Genomic DNA, 20,897 nt, shown 5'->3' on the forward strand with positions numbered 1-20,897 from the left:
TACCATGACAATTCAATCCTTATTCATCTCAAGCCTCTCCCAGATTGGAGAGAGATTCCAACTCGCCCTATAAAGACTTTTGCCATGTCCAGATTGGAGGTATGTTTTGAAGGGATTCACAGGTGATTGTAAAGGCCACAAACAACAATGAAGAAATTAGCACAGAGTATGGCTCACTTGTATATGATGTTAGAAGTATGTTGAATGGAAGATTTGGCTGGAAAGTGACTTTCAATTTAAGGCTGTAGCAGCTCATTTACTTGCAAAAATGGCATTAGTGCAAGCTGAGGAAAGGATATGGTTAGAAGAATGACCTATACATATTATGAATACTGTTCTTACGAATAAATATTCTAATGACAGAGATTTTAGTATTGCAATAAAATTTATTGATGGTTCTTGATTAAAAAAAAAATGCCTACTATCCACACCGATTTATAAATAGAATTTTTTATTTATATAAAAATGATGTTAGTTTTATAACTCATTTCACAAAAATACTCCTAATTTAAAATATAATTATAAAAATTGTTATATATTTATCATTTTCCTAATTTCATATTGGCATATTGCGTTAGTGTTTGGATTTTCTTAAAGAAGAAGAGTGGTCAAACTGTCAAAGTCGTTGCCGATTGCCTGTCATGGGAAGTTACATGGTTTTTGTTTGGCAAAACAAGATCTCGTGAATGTCGTGGGCTTCTCCCAACAACTCACGATTTCATGATCATGTAACTCGTGGGAACTTTGCTACTCATCATATTTTTTGAGTGGTAGGACAGTTTTAACAGTCGCAGTTTTTAAGGCCTTTGTTTTCATGATGATTGTGGTTTTGCAATCACAACAAATGGGTGAACTTGACAACAGTGGGATTGTTTTCAGACGGTGGTGAGGCGCGGAATTGCGATGGAGCATGCAACTGATGCCTTGAACCAGCTTATAAATGACATTGGCCGCTGTGTCAGTGGACCCACCTGCAGAAGAGTAAGAACAGTAGCACAGGCACTTTCAGTTGAAGGTGTAACCGCAATATCGCTCTCTTCGACCACTTCTTAATACCAACTAATTTTAGGTAAATTGACAAGTTCAGAATCTGACCATATGTTTAGTTGCAATGCTAACAAGAAAGAATATCAATTTTCACTATATGCAAATTAGATCCTGGCCCTTAAAATCAACAGAAATTCCAGGAGAAACCTTACATCTGGGTCCAAGTAGACCATTTAAGGCTGCGTTTAGATGTTAAACTAAGTTGAGTTCTCTATAAATAATAGTGAGTTGAAATGGTAGAGTGAATTATGTGGGACTCATCTAAGATGAGTTTAAATATATTTATAAAAATTTAAAAACTGTTGTGGATCCTGCGTGTAAAGCAGTGCTGAGTTAAAAAATATTGTGGGTTACACCTGTAAAAATGTTTTGAGTTGAGTTGAGTTTAATGATTTGAGAATTGAGTATTTGAATGTTAGAAGAGGTCTAAATCTAAATCAAGCCCCCACCCAAAAAAAAAAAAAAACCCACTTGGAATCAATCTACTAGCAGCATGTGCAAAATGGTCCAGAAGGGATCTTGAGTTGTTGCAGAATAAGTCTAAATCTAAATCAAGCCCCCACCCAAAAAAAAAAAAAAAAACCCACTTGGAATCAATCTACTAGCAGCATGTGCAAAATGGTCCAGAAGGGATCTTGAGTTGTTGCAGAATAAGACAGAACAAACAATTAAAGGGACCCATTATTGGTAGAGGCCATAATTATTAGGTAGATCCCACCCAAATTTCTGTTCCATGTTTCGGATGTCTGGAAAATCTTAAATTCTGGGGAGCTGCTGTAAATTTCATTAGGTGGAATATGGGGGGATATGGGGACCAGGAACCTAATCTGAGAGAAACGTTACAGCTTAAAACCAACCGACCTACCAACATTGCTTCTTTAGGGTTTTCCTCTAAACTGAGTTAGTGGAAACATCCTCAAATCCATTTAAAAATCTCACATGTATATCCATTTAAGAATTTGATGATCTAGATAAAGCAAGGAGATGGTTATTTCTAACACGTTAAAGCAATTTTGATCTTGCTTATTAAGCTCATCACTCTAATACACAACATCAGTATTATTGTCATTATTTTCTTAATATTATCTTGTCTTGTTCATCATTATAATCGAAACATATGTATTTATTTTACGAAACTTGACATTTTCTTGTACTTTTGGTAAAGTCGTCTGGTCATGTGTCATCAGTATCAGTTGTATCACATTCCTATATGCAATCATATTATTAATTATTGAAAAATTCTAGGGCGTGCAAACCTTGCCTTTTCTTCTTAAAAAAAATGAGTAAATTTGGAATTAATATGAAAAAATTAATTTTTAACATGAATACTTTTTTTTTTTTAATCAAATTGAGTACGCGAGTAAACGAGTTGGACTCGAACAAGTAGTGGGTGATCGAGCCTCATTCGTTTAATTTTTATTCAAACAAGAGTCGAGTTCGAGCTTTTGATTGGGTTGGATTATATTTTATGTTCACAAGCAGCTCATGTAATATTCAAGTAAGTTTGAACTTATTCATTAGCTGCTTCATTTAGATCAAATAAAGTATTTATTTTGTATTATATATATATATATATATATATATATAATTAGATTGCTAATGATTCAAGTAACATGTTTAGTATTAGAAATACAATTTGGTCTAATCCCTTTGAATATTTTAAATATACCCATTATACATATAGAGATAATACTCTAAAAAAAAAGGTTATTTGAGTTTGAGTTTATACGCATTTATACGAATTGAGTCGTGTTTTGTATGAGTTGTATCGTTTAATAATAGATCGTAATAGTGGCTTGTCGATCAATATTGTTTATAGTTTATATACAACCCAATACGCAAGGCTAGCACATCTCACTATATTTAGTATTACTCTTAGTTATTAAAGCCTTCATTTTCCATTGAAGGCTTTGAGGGGTTAAAAAGATTAAAAAAGATATCATATATTGCACATACAAAGAAAAATTATTACTCTCAAAATATACATGGCATGGTAATTTCATTTTATTATATAATGTCATGTAAATAAAATTGTTTATATTAATAACTTAATATATATTTTTAATGACACGATGTCTTGTGATGTAATTGAAATGCCATATCTACTTTGAGATTATCTAATAGTTACTCCATATAGTATATAAATTGTTATAGTGCTTCATAAGAAGCTAATGTGTCTAATTTCATATTGACATGTTAACTTACTTTAACTTCTGTCACATCTTGATCAACCTTGAATAGAAGAAAACTGTCGCGAGTTGTACACACAAGTTTTGCATGGGGTTGGCTTCCATAAAAAAACAGATGACTTCATTTGTATGCCTCACATGTGAAGGTGGGGCTCATTTCTTTCTTCGAATTGTGGGGTAGGAACGAAACGGCCACAGGACAACCCAACTCTTTTTTTTTTTTTTTTTAGAAATAAAACAAAATCAAAAGTTGATGTATGATGACGCAATTACGTGAATTATACAAAAACAATCTCACAAATAGACGTAACTTCATTTAATTTGGTAGATCTATTTTACAATAAAAATAATTTTATAATTTGACGAATCACATCAAACCACGTCAGTTTATGAGATTATTTTTGTGTAATCCATTTATAGCTAAAATATTTTTCATTAATGAAAGAAGTGTAGTAAAACTTATAACATCAAGAATCGTGTTATATGGTTACATCCAGTCTTACTTTCATCATGCTGTGTTGATGTGGTCCTATTGTAACCCGTCAAGACAGAAAGATCGGAATGAGATAAAAGTGTACTACATAAGTAATATTATTCTATAATGCCAACATTCTAGAGCCTATATAGCCAGAAGGGTTAAAAGCCTGGCCTGTTGGCATGACTTCCAGCCTCCAAAATGTAGGTATGGAGTTCGATACCCCTGCTCAAAAAAAAAAAAAAAAAGCATTCTAGAGCCTAAAATGAAAAATTGGTGCTACCATACAAGGGGTCATGTGCATGCACATTAACTGTGGTGGCCCAACAATCCCAAGTGAAGGCAATTCCTCATCAATGCCCTCAGCAATCCCAAAACATAGAAGCCAATCCATCTTCTCAAAGAAGTCTAGATAACATGGCGGCAAACAAAACCAAAACCCAAATGCTCTAATTCGTTATTGAGTAGGCTGAATTCAAATATAGAAAACTGGAATTGGCTTAAATCCAGTTTTCGTTGGAACTAAATTGTTGTATGCTGGCGTCCTGCTATCTACAACTCCGCACAATTTTATGAGCAATATTATTTGTATTGAATGGCAATTCATTTCAATATAAATATGTGAGTAAAATTATAAGTATAGATATCATTTTTTAAAATTATATATAATGGGCAAAATGCAAATAAGGGAAAAAGGCAGAGCAGATTTTATTTTTATTCCATATATATTTTTAAAAATTCTGAGATTCATTATCAGTAAAAAGACATTATTGGCAAGCATATGAAAATCCAATATCCAACCCAACAAAGAATGAAGAATCAGTATCCCAGTAACCAAGACGCTAAATCACAGTCCCCCCAAAAACTAATTCTACCCAAAGTATTCGATTAAACTACCAAAGTACCAAAGCAATGATATGGTAACAATAACCCAATAGCAGTACGATTATAGAAAAATTGTTGAAACCTCTGAGCTCTGCTGCTCGCGAGTTTGGTTTCGGCGCCTTTTTCACAGGATCTCTCTCCTCGCTGCGTACCCGTACTGGCTTCGCCGAATGTTGTCCCGGCGCTTCTTGTAGACCAACCCAGCCAGTACGACTACCCCAGCCGCTACTACCACTCCGACTACGATCCCGGCCTTCTTACCACTGCTCGTTCCGCCGGAAGAGTCTTTGGCTTCGTCTTCGCCGGTGGCGGCCTCGACGTGACCGAGGACATCAGCATTGGATGGTGACGGCGTCGGTGCAGGAGATTTGGATTGTGACGGTGTAGGAGAGGATGCTGGAGCGGGATCTACCGGAGAAGGTGCCGGGGGAGACCAAGTCGACGGTGGATTCGCCGGAGAGACGACGCTTGGCGCCGGAGCCTGTGGTGAAGGCACGTCTGCACCAAGTTCGGGCGCCGGACTGGGTGAACTCTCCGGGGATTGTCCATATACGGAGAAACACAACAAGGAAAACGGCAGAAGCAGAGCGAGACAGAATTTTGCGACTTTCGCCATTTGAAAATCGTCGGTGAATACGTGAAGGAACGGAATTCAAAATCCTGGATCTGAGAAGCAATATGGGTAGTAATTAGACTGAGACAAGAAACAGTTTTGAAGTGAAGAAGTAGATCTGAGGAAAGCAAGAGCTAGGCGAGAGGTTTGAGAGGAATGCTCTCGGGAGGAGAGTAAAGCAAAGGAGCTAGATTGAAGGGAACGGAAAGGTATGCATGGAGGGAAATCCGGCGAGGAGAGTGGAAGCGTGTGGGAGAGAAAATTGGGAATGGTAGATTTGAAGAGAACAAAAATATTTTGGGATTTAATAGAAGTTATTGTTGGGAGTAATCATTTTGTACATATGATGTGGTATCATCTAGATCATATATTTCTTAAGTCTAAAATAAAAAATTAAAAAATTAAAAATAGTCATGTAGTAAGTGTAAAGTATATACTATTATAATAATTTCTCTATAGTATTACTCTTTAAATAATAACATGTTGTAGAGTCCTAATAAGATGTGTCTGGTTACTGATAACCGTATATACAAGGATAAAAGAAGAGGGAGAGATGGGATGAGTTTTGCTACAAATCACACATTGTTCCCATCAAACTCTACAAATGATATTAATTTTTTTTTTTCATACGTGGATATTTAGGAGTGGAGTGTGAGATGATGAATAGTAATTAATGAGAATTGTTTTTTTAATAACGATATATTTATAATTCTTTTATTATTCACTTCAAATCAATTAATATAATTGTCTCATTTCATTAAAAAAATATTTTAAATTCTACGTAATTTTCCTTCATTTTAAATAGAGTTATAAAATAATTATAAACTAGTATTTACCAAAAAAAAAAATTATAAACTAGTAGTAGGTTTAACATTTCCTAAATTGTAACCGTGTTCAATAATGTTTTTATAATTATTACATAAAATCTATTTATAATTATAAACTATTAGTAGGTTTTTAAAAAGCATACCGCTGATGTAGACTTTATACATCCACGACAAATGTGAGATTGGATCTCAAACTTATTTCAACTCATCATTATAATTTTTTTAAATTTTAATACAAAATATAATAAATAATTTAATTTTTTTAAATCTTAAAATAATAATAATTTTAAAAAATAATATTATAATAATATTTTATTATCTTAACTCAACTCAGTTCAACATCAAAATATAAAAAAATTATTTGTATTTTGATTTTTTTAAAAAGTTATAATGAGTCTCATTATAAGTGGAATGCAAACACACTAACTTCTGTATAGTTGAAAAAACTCTCAGAATGTTGGGTGCACTAAAAGTAGAAAAAGTCTTTTTGCAAGTGATTTCGCGTAACAAATTGCGCATCAATATTAAATGTAAGTCATTTGTTTAATGAAACAATACTAATTGAAAAAAAAATAATTTTCGTGAGACAAATGACCTTATTTTTCTCTCAAAATTTTTTTTCTTTTATTTATTTTTGTAATAAAAAAAAGCTATGCAAGTGTTGGTACGCGATTTGGTACATCAAACCACTTGTACCTAGCAAGTCCCTTAAAAATAGGGCTTCTAAATAAATTGTCTTAAAAAATATATATTTTGCAACTTCAAGTCCTAAGTTTTAAAGATAGATAAAAAGAGAAAATTAGTCTATAACTCAATGGGTTTTTGAAATTCGACTATGTATAAATTATTTTTTTCAAAATGATTTGTATAAATTTATAGAATGTGCGAGTCCTCCATTGTCTATTAAAAAAAAAAAAAAAAGTGGATCAAATTTAGGACTTACATGTGAAAACTCACTTTTTATATGGATTATATTTTTTTCAAAAGGTGCACATTGGACTTGTATGTTCTAGGGGTGCTACTTGCACCATTCAGGAAGGGGTTGCTTCCTTCTCTCAACCTGCTCTCGAAATCTGCCACCATATCTTGAGGGTGGGGCCCCTCGTTCTTGTGTTAGAGTGCAGGGGAGGACCGACCAGCTGCCACACAATCCCACAACCAGAATTTAAAAAAAAATAAATAAACAAAATAAACAAAAGAGAAAACACAACTAAATACAAAATCATACAAAAAATCCATAACAATAAATAAAATATAAATCAAATTCACAACACAATACACATTAATGATTCGAATTAGAAACAAAAAAACACCTAAACTAATAAAAAACAAACTCACAAACTCGAAGAAGAGGAGGAACCAAAGAGGATGATGAGTAGTAGAGGATGGTGACTGCGAGAGGGAGAGAGGGTAGCGGCATAGAGAGAGAGAGAGAGATAGAGAGAGAGAGGGGGGAGGGAAGATAAGAGAGTTTGCGCACCGAGAGGGGGGGCTGGGAGGGGAATTTAGGGTTAGCCTGGTTTGTTTTCAAGACTAAAATCCAAAACTTTGAAAATTTTAAAAACCTTTCATTTCATCATTACAACTTTTTCAAATTTCTACACAAAATAAATAAACAATTCAATTTTTTCAAATAAAAAAAATAATATTAAAAAATATATTCTAACAATATTTTATTCAACTTTTTAACTTTAATCTCAACTCATTTCTGAAAACAAACGAGGTCTTAAGCCCCGCCCCATACGTGGGCGGGGTTGCCTGAGCCGCCCAGCTCTAGTATATTCTAGACCTACATTAGATTTGAGATAGTTTGTGAATAGTAGTGAGATTTGTGAGTTAAGATGAGTTGAGATGGTTTTTAAAAATTTTGTATGTTTGGATTGGAAGTGAGATGTGATGGTTTTAAGTTGTTGGATAGGAGATAGATGTAGGTCCCACAAATGATTGCATAGTATTTGTAATGATTTATTTATTTATTTATAAATATATTTATTTATTAGAAAAATTGAAGGCATGAGCTGTGTTTTTGTTGTATTGCTAATTTGAAAGAAAAACTGAACGTTTTTCTCTTTTTCCGTTAGCCTTATGAAAAGCTACTATGTGAAACTTTGTTGTCTTGCAAAGACATCAAAAACTATTTTCAAATCAACATGCAATGACCGTTTGGATAAGAATTGATTTCTCTATGCAAAGTGAGATGAGATGAAATCATCTCACTTCTCAATCCAAACCACACTGTAACATTATTCTTTTCTTTAGGAATAATATATTGCACTATGACAAACAAACATAAGATTGCCATTTTCCATTTCTAATTTCATATTCAGCCACCCACAAGATCACCCATATTAGGCCACAACATGGCGACCGAATCCACCTAGTTCATCCACTAAGTGGCCTTCACGGCCATTGGATTCAGCTCCCATGTGGTGGGTGAGACGTAACAAGCTACGTTTGGGTACTAAGAGTACCTCAAGTACTCTCATTATTATTCTTTACTTTATTATTACTTTTCACCTACTTTTTTACTATTCATTACTTTTTACTTACTATTCATTATTCTATTATTATTTTTTTACTACTTTTTCACTACTATTCACAAGCATTCTCAACACTTCTCAGATATACTCACTATCTAAATGTAGCCTGAGTCTCGCGGTTTCAAGGTGGCCCTAGCCACTTCATGGTAGCCTCTAGATTTGGGCGACCATGGTGGCAAGTTGGGAGCGGCCTTTGTTTTTGATTTTTTCCTTTTTTTTTTTATTTCTATTTTATTTTTCTAATAAAATATTTTTTTAATTTAATTATTTTTTAAATAAACAGAAAATAATTTTACGCATTTTGTTAGATCAAATGGACAGAATTAATAACGAAGTGGACAAATCTCAAAGATCTCTTTTTTTAACACAATGTGTTATTTCTTAAAAACATTATACGGGATTGAATAGTACTAGATATATTCATGGATTGTATAATCATTGCACACTCATTTTGAAAAAAAAGTAAAGTTTATTATTAAAAAATTAATTTTTTTAATGTAAATTTCATATTTATTCACATTGTTAAAAAAGAATATGCTGTGACTGCGCACTCTATAACTACAAATATTATTTATTTCCAAAGAGATGGTGTTGCTCTAGTTGAATGCCTGTTCCAGGTCAATTTGAAGGCAAAATACTCTCAAGTTGAACCATCAAAGACTCTCTCAAGGGTCACCTAGCTTGTTTGGAAATAGATCTCATCCTAAAATTCTCATATCATATCATCTGATCTAATCTATTTCTTAAATATAATTCAAATACAAATATTTTCAACTAGTCATTATAACTTTTTTAAACTTTTAAAAAAATAAAAATAAAAAATAATTCAACATTTTCAAATCTCCAAACAAAAATAATATTATAAAACTATATTATAATAATATTTTAATTTTATAATATTTTTTATTCAATTTTTTATCTCATTTCTCAAAATTAAAAAAAAAAATTCATATTTAACTCAAATTATCTCACTACTATTCACAAATTATCTTATTACTATTAACAAAATATTCATCTCATCTAACTTCCCAAACGAGGCGAAATGAGAAGTGTTACATTTATATAGAGTTATAAAAGTAAATTTAACGAAAATAAATTTGTAGACTAATAAGACTAGGTGCTAAACACTAGATTTATTTTGTACAATAAAAAAGAATTTTACAATTTAGTTTCATATCAAGTCGTATCAATTTATAAATTTATATTTAGACCAAACATGTCTTATCAAGCATTTTTCTCACGAGTAATATTAGATATAGTTTTAGGGTATACAAATCTCGCATATTTTATTAGAAGAATAGTAGAGACTACTATTAAAAAAAAATAAATTTTTCATATAGATTTTAAATTCACCCATTTTTTTTTAAAGGCCGGTGCTACATCCATAGGCGATTGATACCGCAAGGTGTACCGATCATTTTTTAAAATTATTTGTGTATTTCTTACAAAAATATTAAAGAATAAACACACAAATACTATATAAAAAGAATGTTCGAAAGTTGTACATTTAAAAACTGTATAAATAATTTCTTATACATTATTTTACCGAAGAGTGGTGCTAGGGTCACCGACTCTATCGATTTATTTACCGAATGGTGTAATTTTTTTTTTCAAACACTTTTTAAATCCCTTTATTTTTTACAGTAAAAAAATCATAAAAACATTATAAAATACTTTCTTAACGTAATAAATAAATAAATAAATAAGAATTGGGTACAAATATCGGTACAAAATGTCATATACCATTTCTCTTTCTCTTTTACCGAATACGAAAACCGTTGAAAGAGTTATCTAAAATATATTATTTTAGAGGGGTCCGTAGAGTCAGACCTTAGTTGAAGCAAACGGCATGTAGTATATTCTGTTATTTTCTATTTAACCACATGTGAAGTCACATGCATTGTCGGGATAAATAACATTAAGTTCTCGTTTGTATTCTCAATTTATTTTAAATTATCTCAATTTATTTCACTATTATTTATTATTATTTAACAATTTTAACTCATAAATTTTATTATTATTTATAACTCATCTCACTATTATTCATAATTCATCTCAACTCATCTTTAAATCCAAACATTTTATACCATTAATAAAATAATAACTCGAACAATCCCTTAAAGTTAGCTGACTATTCAGATTGTGATACCTGTCTATTGTTCATCGGATGAGATTTGGGTCCGGTGTGGAATTGGACCCACATAGGAGTCACACCTCGAACAATGAACAGTTTGAATCTCAACCGTAAGTTTGAATCCAAACCAAATCCCCTTTTCTATTTTCAATCCAAGTGTAGGCAAACATTCTACATCATTTAAATTATAAGATTTAAATTTTAAAATTTATCTTTCAAATTATATTTTATCATATAAACACTTTGCTAGGTATGATTTACATATTGATTTGAGAATATAATTTTCAATTTTGATCTATCATAATAATTAGAAGTGGATAGAATTTTATTTCCATTTTCTTTTGGTATTTAAAAGGATAGTTTTCCTCTTTATCTAATTTGGAAGAAATTTTCTCCTACCCATTTAAAAAATTTAAACGTGTTCAATAAACACTAATCGTTTTTATAGAGGAGTTGTGTGAGAGAGGTTATTCCCCTCCCTGAAGCGGGCTTAGACACGAGGGTCTGACCCACAGGGCGAAGATGGGCCTTGGGACAGCCCAATGAAAGAAAATCAAGATAAAAGATAGAATGAGTCAGCCTCGAGGGGCGGGCCATGTCCAGAAGGTGCAAGGAGGATCGACAAAGCTACATGCACAAAGTATGAGGATTCCTAGCCAGAAGGCCTGGCACCTTTAATAGCCGACAAGCCTTTCACGCAAAGTCAAAGATGGCCATTGTCGCTTTGATGGCAGGGAGTGCAAAGAGAGGACATGTCAGGACAGGCACGCCGCATTTAATGACTAGTGGGGTTAACACAATAGAGGCTCAGACTCGTGTGGGTGGCTATGATTAGGCATGGTCTGCCTGTCACTTGGCAAAAGACAGGAGGAGGATACAATCCAGGTACAAAGTAGCACGACCATAATCGGCTTGGCAAAAGATTACTGACTGCTAGAACCTTGTCCAGCATACCAACACGCTACAACTGATAAGTATTAGGGACCCCATCACTAGGCATATATACCCCTTGAGGCAAAGGGCGGGCTCTCTAAACATTTTAAAAAAAACTAGACACCAAGGATAATGTTGACTTAGATATCGGAGGTGACTCTCACCATCTCGAGCCTCATCTCTCTAATTCTTGTAGGTGAACCAGGAGAACGGTGAAATTGCTCAGGCCGCGAAACACCACATTAATAAGTTGAATCCAAGTTGAAAGAACATTATGTTCTAATTGAAAAACGCAACCTTTGATAATTTGAGTTACAAAATGCAATTAGTGATAAGGAGGTAAAATAACATAATTTCAATCAAAGTTAAGTCAGGAATTACGGCATGAAAAATTCTATTCATCACCACTCCATTACAAATCTGCTTTTATTTTTTATTTTTTGTATTTTCTTTTCTTAACAAATATGTGATATAGAGATAATGAGTAAAAGAATTCTTATGATATTCCTCTGGCTGTCCTTTGAAAATAACGAATTTCTAGCATATTTATCCGTTTAATTATCTTTTTTATCATCATCGGACCCATATCATTCAATGTCACTGAACGACGAATGCGATTTAATAACGATTTCAATTTCAAATATGTTTTTTCGCTAACAAAACATTCCCTCTAGAAAATGGATCCAACACACACTATAATGAACAAAAGGAAAAAAAAAAAAAAAAAAACAAATAGTTTCAATTAATCAATGACTACTTCCCATTATTTAACCTAATGCCGTTTATCTTTCTTTCTTTTTTGTTTTTCTTTTTGACCTCTCAAAAAGAAAAGAAATAATATTAGAGAAATTCTATTTACAGTTCCCAAATGGAAACTGTTTGTACAAACCCTTTATTAAATAAAAAAAGTACCATTTTGATAAAGACTTTATTGTAATTTTTAAAAAAATTTAAAGATAAAATTAACTAGGCTTGCAATGCAGTTTCCATTTGGGGACTGTACGTAGCATTGCTCATAAATATATATGTTAGGGTGGCATAAAAAATTATTTTCACCTATCAAAAAAAATTATTAAAAAAAGAAAGAAAAACAAGAGAGGTTAGTCCCCCACCCCAAATATTTACATGCACAAGCAATCAGATGATGACAATCTTTCTTCTGTCTTCTTTCCTAGAGTCAGCCTCATTGTGCTGAATTTGTAACATGTGAATCATCCATCCCAAGACATGACAGAGTTGAAAGAAATAAATGCAACATGAGGAGAAAAAGTGTGACAGTCCTCACCCTCTTTTCTTTCCTTCTTGTCTTTTCCTTCCAACCAAGCATCCTCCTTCCCTTATCTGGCTGGTTAACACACATATACCGAATAACTATGCATAAACAGCCAAACCTCTCGATCCTGCCATCATAAAGACAATAATGCTCTCCATGGAAGTTCAAACCTTCATTTTAAGGGCTTTACAAGAGCATCTGTAACACAGTGAGAGTAATCCGGCAAAATACAGATAATAGATTTTTATTATAATATTCAGCAACACAAATAGAAGATGCAAAAGTTAGACATGCTACATCCCTGTATTTTTTTTCTCTCAGAAGGGGATTAAATTCTGATATTTTCTTTCTAACTTAATCTATATGACAACTATAACTTTTCAATCTTGCTGATGGCATATAAATGATAAGCACTACTTCAGTAACATGCCATTAAAATCCTCATAATTCGTCCTTCAACTCGTTAGTGCTGCTCTCAAGGCTCTCCTTGGCCTCAGAACTTTTCGAATTTGGTGTTGAAGTTGGTTTCTGGAGCTTGAAAGGGATTGATGCGTGCTTCTTGAGGAATTTATAAAATGCAACCACTGTACGGTCAGCATCTACAGTAATCTGCCAAGATAACAGATCCAAATATTCTAGATTTTATATATATTCTTACGAGGTAAAAGGCATGTTTACATAAAGAAAGGAGAATATTCCAAAGGAGTAAGGAAAATATGCATGAAAAAATACATTCTACACAAGCATAATAGAGAAAGTATGTAAGTTAAAATCTTGGGTGCCACTCACCGGATCAATGCTCTTGTTTCCTGCCGGGAAGAAGAGAAGTGTGGGGAAGCCATCAGACTGCAAAACCAATCAAAACAGCTTTTCAGAACATTGTTTCTCTTCCCTAGCCTCAAATTTTCATCCAAAGACCATTATATTGCATTGCATTAAAAGCATATGCAAAAGTGGGTCTTTACAAGATATTCACGTCCCTAACACCAGAAAGCTTTGAACGTGCATTTGGTATCTAACCAGGGAACCAGGACAGTACAGCTTAACAATCAACAGAGAACTTGGGCCCTATCTACTCGATCTGCTTTTTATGTTCTATTTGAGTACCAGTTGCTTATTCCATTTGCCATTCACAATAATTAGCGTGGATCATTACTAGCCAAAACAGATTTGATCTTGGTGTATTACCTTTGCCCTGGAAAAGGATTTGGAGACAAAAGGCACCTCTCAAAGCAGCATTTTTTGTGTGGACCGCTTCCTTGGGCAAGATCCTCACAACAGATAATTTGAAGAGATGGAGGGTGATCATTGCAGATTGGTGTCGTATGTGTAGGAACGAGGGAGAATCAGTCAACCATCTTCTACTACATTGTGAGGTAGCTCGAGGGATATGGAATGAGGTATTTAGTAGGCTAGACTTGGGTTGGGTTATGCCCGAGACAGTAGTGGCGATGCTGGCTAGTTGGACAGACCTGAGAGATAATCAACAGATCAAGGCTGTATGGAAGATGCTTCCTATTTGCATCATGTGGTGTGTGTGGCAGGAGCGCAATGAACAGAGACGTTCGAGGACAAAGAGAGATCGATGGGGAAACTTAAAGCTTTCTTCTCTAGACTTGGGTTGGGTTATGCCCGAGACAGTAGTGGCGATGTTGGCTAGTTGGACAGACCTGAGAGATAATCAACAGATCAAGGCTGTATGGAAGATGCTTCCTATTTGCATCATGTGGTGTGTGTGGCAGGAGCGCAATGAACAGAGACGTTCGAGGACAAAGAGAGATCGATGGGGAAACTTAAAGCTTTCTTCTTTAGAACTCTTTGTACTTGGGCCATTGCCGTTAATTTTAATGGCCAAGATTTCCATGATTTCCTTGTATCTATTGCTCCTATGTAGTTAGGGCATTCTTTGTACTGAACATGGCTTTGCCTATTCTTTTATTAATATACTTATATAAAAAAAAGTGTATTACCTTTGCCCTGGGATGCTCATTTGTTGTTCCATCCATCTTGGCTATAACAAGAGACTCAATGCCACGTAGATGATTGGCAAGCTTGTTGTATGTGGGCTCCAGTGCTTGGCAATGCCCGCACCAAGGAGCATAAATCTGGAATCACAAAATAAAATGAGTCCCATACAAATACAAACATCAAATACTGGTTGATTGGCTTCTCTGCCGATACCTCAAGGAGAACGTCCTTTGACTCATCCAGAACAATTTCATCAAAATTATTCCCAACCACTATCTTCACATCCCCATCATTCTGAATCAATCAGAACACAAATAAGATTAGATGACCATGAAAAAACTAAATCAGCCGAAAAAATTAATATAACTTACACTCTCAGGAATTGGTTCTGACTTGAAGACAGGTTTTAATTTGTCTTCTAGGAAGTCCTCCCAAAAGCCTGAGGGATGAAGCAGTTGTTATGTTTAGCTAAAAACATTAATCTTCCAAGAATATTAAAAAAGAAAAAGAAAAAAATGACACAAGAAAGCAACATAAGCATATCCAGTTATATTTGGGAGCAACAGTAGTATATACAATATGGGATGCCATGATTGGGGGGAGAGAGAGAGTTTCAACCTTGACGCTATCCAAGGTCACTTCCTGATCTAGTACATATTTCTTGGCATCATCATTTCCTGTGTATGCAAGAACCTGTATTTTTTAGAATATCAGTATGTAAGTACATATGCATGCAAGCATGTATATATTTATGTGTGTATATATATACATATATATATCATAAGAATTTAAGAAAATATGGAAAATATTACTTTGGAAGCATTGCCAGTGACACCGAAATAATCTGAAACAGGTCTCCCAACATCTTCATTGTCCATTTCCACGTGCACAAAGATAAGCTGCAATTAACCACCAAGCTAGGTACATTATGTAGATGGAAAAATTCAATATGATTTCTTAATTTCACAATAATTCATATGGTTATAATCTGTAGGGACAAAAAAGCCAAATCAATCCAGAAGTTATCCATACATCAATAGTTAACTTTCAACACCCAATTGATTGTTTCCAATTATTCAATTCCAATGGTTTCTCTGAAATCAGGAACAGAATATTTGAAAGACTTGTATTGTGAGCATACCTTCCCTTTGAAAAACTTTGCTGCCTCCTGAAATATTGGGACAACCTTCTCTGTGTCATTTGAAGTGGCAAATAGCAACAGCTGAAGAGAGAGACAGAGAGATATTGAAATCAAACTCCAAACAGAATGTGACTCTATAGAGTGAAACTAAACACAACAGAAACACAAGCAACTTAACCTGTTTCTTAATGGAACTTTCAAATATTAAAGGGGCACTTTCCCTAGTAAAAGTGGTAACTAGAGGAAGCTTGTTGGCAGATACAAACTCAGAAATAGTAGATTTAACAAATTGGCCATCTGCATAAAATTGAAATGAGAAATTGGACATTAAAGTGACGCAACCGAGAAAATTCAATTTGGGGTTTTCAAGCAAAATGACAGCTATAGAGAAGCTAACCAAAGTAACTCAATTTCTCTGCTTCCTTCTTTAGAAGGACCAAAGCAGGGCGTTTAACCTTAGGGTCAACATGGAAAAACTTTGCCACATCAGGATTCACAGTCTGGTAAAAGTTGACATCATCTTCATTCTTTGAAGCAGCTGCGAGCTCCTCACTCTCATGGCCCTGCCTTAATAGGACAGGTCATTGTGAGTCGTGAAATCAAAGCAATAACCAACTACAAAAGTTAGATACAGTGGCTTCTTGCAACATTAATTTAGCCTCTGGATACCTGAAAATGACAAAATGTACTAGGAGTTCGCCAAAAAGCTCTTATAAAGTGACATGGCAGCTGATTATTTACACACTGCGTATCAAACAAGCCCATCCCGAGCATTTTTTGTGTATAGTGCCCTGCTTGAGGGCTACATAATATTTGAAAAAGGATTGGCATAGCATTGCAATAATTCTCTATGAAATTTCATAAGAGATAGATATTACAAAGCTCTTTGTGCATGTAGCATTATTCATTAAAAAAAAAAAAAAACAGAAACTGGATATTTAATTTCTTAATTTGTTAATCGCAGCCTGAAGGATTCCCTAATGCATGGACTAATAGAACACCAGCTCACTACGATCATATATACATATAGTAACCAGCCAATTTGAGTATAAGAAACACAAGAAAACATACCACTAAAGAGTTGAGGTAGCCCAAAACAACTTTACTTTCGGAAGTCAATATGCGTTCAGCATCATCCAAGGTGGTTAAGTTGTAGACACCAGGTCCTATCTTCTTCTTAATCCAGGTCACTATAGCTTCTCTGAAGTTTAAACAAATTGTCATCAGCCCGTTGAATATATAACCACGACAGAAACAACAAGATTTCTACTTTGACTATATATATATATATATATATATATATATATATATATATTTAAGGTATGTATTCTTTTTCAAACTGCTTCAATCTAGCGATATCCTTAGAAAAGGAAAATAATGTAGATGAATTTGGCCATACCATGGAAAGAGGGAAAAAGTCGCAGACATAATGATCATTTACCATCAAATACAATCGTACAAGAGGAAAAAGGAAAACAAAATACTGGAACTTCATGTCTAGGTTTCATGTCACGTAAACCACTATTCCAACGCTTTATCGGTGACCAAAAGGAGCCACAAGAAAGACACAAAAGAAGAAGGCCCTCAATTATAGAGAAATTAATTACACTTACTTGGTCCTCTGGCCAGTATACGGTTTGTGAACCCCATCTACGAAGAAATACACAGTCGGGAACCCTTGAACATCGTACTCCTGAGCCAAATCGCTCTCCTCCGTCGCGTCCACTTTCGCCAAGGCCACGTCCTCACCCTTGAGCTCAGTAGCTGCCGCCGCGTACTCCGGCGCCAGGGCCTGGCAGTGGCCGCACCACGGTGCATAGAACTCCACCATCACAAACCGGTTATCTTCCACGAACTCGCTGAAATTACCCTCCTTCAGAACGACGACATCTGGGTCGTTCACTTCCGGCTCCTTAAACCCATCCTGATCGACCGGATCGTCGAGATCATTAAAGTTATCAAGATCGTCATCTTCGAGGAGTTCCTCGTCAGAATGCTCCGGATACGAGAGGTTGGAACGGTCGTCGGGCTCTTCGAGGAAGCTGAGGTCTTCGTCTTCGTCGTCTTCTTGGAGGTCTTTGGAGATGGTCGGGGAGAGGGAGGAGAAGAGGAGGAGAGTGGCGAGTGAAAGAAGAAGAACGAGTCGACTTGGCATTGCGAAGGTGAGTATCTGTAACAGTGTGACGGAGATCGTAGAGAGAGTGAGATCCTCAACCCGATCGAGCAGAAGCGCAGGATTGATGAAGCCATAGTCGCTTAACGAAAAAGTCAGGCTTCAACGACGCCGTTTCTTTTTGTTAAGAAACGACGACGCACCGTTGGCTTGAGTTTGAACATGTTTTGCAGATGAAAAATTCTATTCAACAGCCTTACGCCGTATATCTGTTTTTATTTTTTATCTTTTTAATTTTTATTTTTAATTGATGTATAATGTAAGGTGATAAGTGGAAGAACATCTCCATATTCACTCCAACCAAAAAAATTTGAGGAAGTCATTTTCTTAATACTAAACATGTTACATAAATCTTTATAAATCTAATAATTAGATTGTATATATAAACTTTATAAATATATTAGCAAAAAGTCAACATTTGTTTGTAAATATTTATACAAAAGATTACAAAATAAAATATAAATAATTTTTATCTAAATAAAATGACTTGTGAACAACTCAAACGTATTTGAATATTAAAATAAGTTGTTCATGAATATAAAATCAAATTCAATGAAAAATTCGAACTCGACTCTTAGTTGAATAAAAACTAAATGAACGAGATTTGACAACCTACTACTGGTTTGAACTAAACTCATTTACATTTCTAGTAATAATGTACTGTATAACATTATTTTTATCTTATATATTAGATTCTTAATCTACTTTTATCTCATTAATTACTATTATTTATTAGATTTAATTTTATTTTTTGATAAATTCAATGATGAATTAGTCATGCCGCGTTATTATATAGTAGAACACAAATAAAATAAAAATGTAATATACAATATTTATCAGAAATAAATTAAAGAAAGTAATTATAAGATAGTTTTATGGAAGCAAATTTTTCATTCTATAGTCGAGCTGACCTTGGTCACCTAGGCAGGACATAGGTATTGCTTGAGTTGCCACGTAAAATGCCATTCGTCTATGCGTGTACATACGTGGCAGGCCACTTTTGATTTATATTAATTGAGGCATCTTCCTGTTCAGTGATTTTGATTTTTTGATTTTGATTTTTTTTTCTTAATAAGTATGTGATGTAGAAATGATGAATAGAAAAATTTAATTAATTTAGTAAAAATAAAAAAAATTAAAATAGATATAATGTATGGTGTAGGCGACTAAGTAGTAAAGTTCTTCTGAATTTAAACCTTAAAGAGTGCTTTTAGGTGAGGTTTGGTCCGTTTGGATACAAAAGGCTGTTCATCTCATTTCATTTAATTATTATAATTTTTTTAAATTTTTATATAAAATTTAATAAATAATTCAATTTTTTCAAATCTCAAATAAAAATAATATTATAATAATATTTTATTCAACTTTTAAATTTTATTTTATATCATATCATCTCCTCTCAACTTATTATCTAAAATCTCTCTTAATCGTTTAAAAGTTAATTTATTAAAAATTAATATGTTTTGAATAAAAAGTATTTTAAATATTTAACAAAAGCTGAAAATCTATTTTTTATATATATTTTTTTTAAAGTAGCATATCGGAATTTTTATTGATAAGATCGTTGAGATAATGTAAAAACTTTCGTAACTTAGCTTAAAAGTGCTTTTGTCGTATATTTTCTAAACAACTTTTCAGGAGTAGAACTTTTTAACAAAACTCAAGAATTAAAAGCTCTATAATAAATTCAAAGAATCTTAAGCAAGCACTGACAAAAAAACAATCACCAATCTAAGGAACGAAATAAAAAAAATTAAAAACTCAAGAATCCAGATTATTGTGCGAAGAGAAGAATATTTTTTCTACCTAATTTTTTTAAAGATATGCTAACATCGTGTAAATAATATACAATAAAAATAGAGAAATGTTCTTAATAAGCATTTCAATCACCATATTTTCCCATGAGTAACACCGCTTGGTGTTACCGCTAGTTATAAAAGTAATTTTTTTTTCTATTCACATTTTTTAATGTATTTAAATATTTTTAAAAAATAAAAAATACATTAATACATTTAAAATCACTTTCTTCATCATTCGGTAAAAAAAAAAAAAAAAAAACGCAACGGTCAAACCGAGCGGTATGATTTGTGTGGCATAGTAGACTTTTCCATTTCACCATTCCTTGATTTGGCATCAAATGAGAGAAAAACCAGTTGTTACAATTCATTTACATTTACGGGTCAATTGATATCATATTAGATGATAACGAAATGATGATGATTGAAATACTTATGAATATAAATTCTTATGATAATATATGGAATCTCATTCGAATTTTTGCGCACCAAACAAAATGTGTTTGATCAAAATGAGTAATTTAATAATTTATCATTTATGAACTATAGTTGCACCCTAAGTCCAACATGCTAGGACATGCAATCTTTTGGCACGATATGATAAGTCAATACGAACATGATACAAAATAATGAGTTTAAGGTCGAGCTTAACTGAGTCCAAGTAACTCATACGTTTACTTGATTAACCTTTTCATTTGGAGTAATTATTAGAAATCCTTTAAGTATAGATACGTTGTACCCTCATCTAGGGCTGGGCTTCGACTCCGATGGAGTCGGAGTGCTCGTTTCCGACCTCTGACTCCGACAAGAGTCGGAGCCAAATTGGAGCTCCGACCTTTTATAGGAGCTCCGACATAAGATCGGAGCTCGAAGTGCGCTTGACGTGGCGCTCGAGCGGAACTC

General features: G+C 33.6%; 2 protein-coding genes across 2 annotated transcripts; both read right to left on the reverse strand.

Moving 5' to 3' along the window:
- Positions 1-4,395: 4,395 nt before the first annotated feature.
- LOC121241536 (lysine-rich arabinogalactan protein 19-like) lies at positions 4,396-5,531 on the reverse strand. Its single transcript, XM_041139334.1, has one exon. The coding sequence runs from the start codon at positions 5,210-5,212 to the stop codon at positions 4,721-4,723; it is 492 nt and encodes a 163-aa protein (XP_040995268.1). The 5' UTR covers positions 5,213-5,531; the 3' UTR covers positions 4,396-4,720.
- Positions 5,532-13,231: 7,700 nt separating this feature from the next.
- Positions 13,232-18,260, reverse strand: LOC121241352 (protein disulfide isomerase-like 1-4). The gene is made up of 12 exons (XM_041139083.1): positions 17,639-18,260; positions 17,097-17,226; positions 16,423-16,588; positions 16,204-16,322; positions 16,026-16,106; positions 15,697-15,783; positions 15,504-15,577; positions 15,256-15,325; positions 15,098-15,178; positions 14,887-15,021; positions 13,706-13,762; positions 13,232-13,525 (listed from the first exon to the last, which is right to left on the reverse strand). The coding sequence occupies exons 1-12, from the start codon at positions 18,178-18,180 to the stop codon at positions 13,358-13,360; spliced, it is 1,710 nt and encodes a 569-aa protein (XP_040995017.1). The 5' UTR covers positions 18,181-18,260; the 3' UTR covers positions 13,232-13,357.
- Between the last annotated feature and the right edge of the window lie 2,637 nt (positions 18,261-20,897).

Source organism: Juglans microcarpa x Juglans regia, chromosome 7S (genome assembly GCF_004785595.1).
Source record: "Juglans microcarpa x Juglans regia isolate MS1-56 chromosome 7S, Jm3101_v1.0, whole genome shotgun sequence".
NCBI lineage: Eukaryota > Viridiplantae > Streptophyta > Magnoliopsida > Fagales > Juglandaceae > Juglans > Juglans microcarpa x Juglans regia.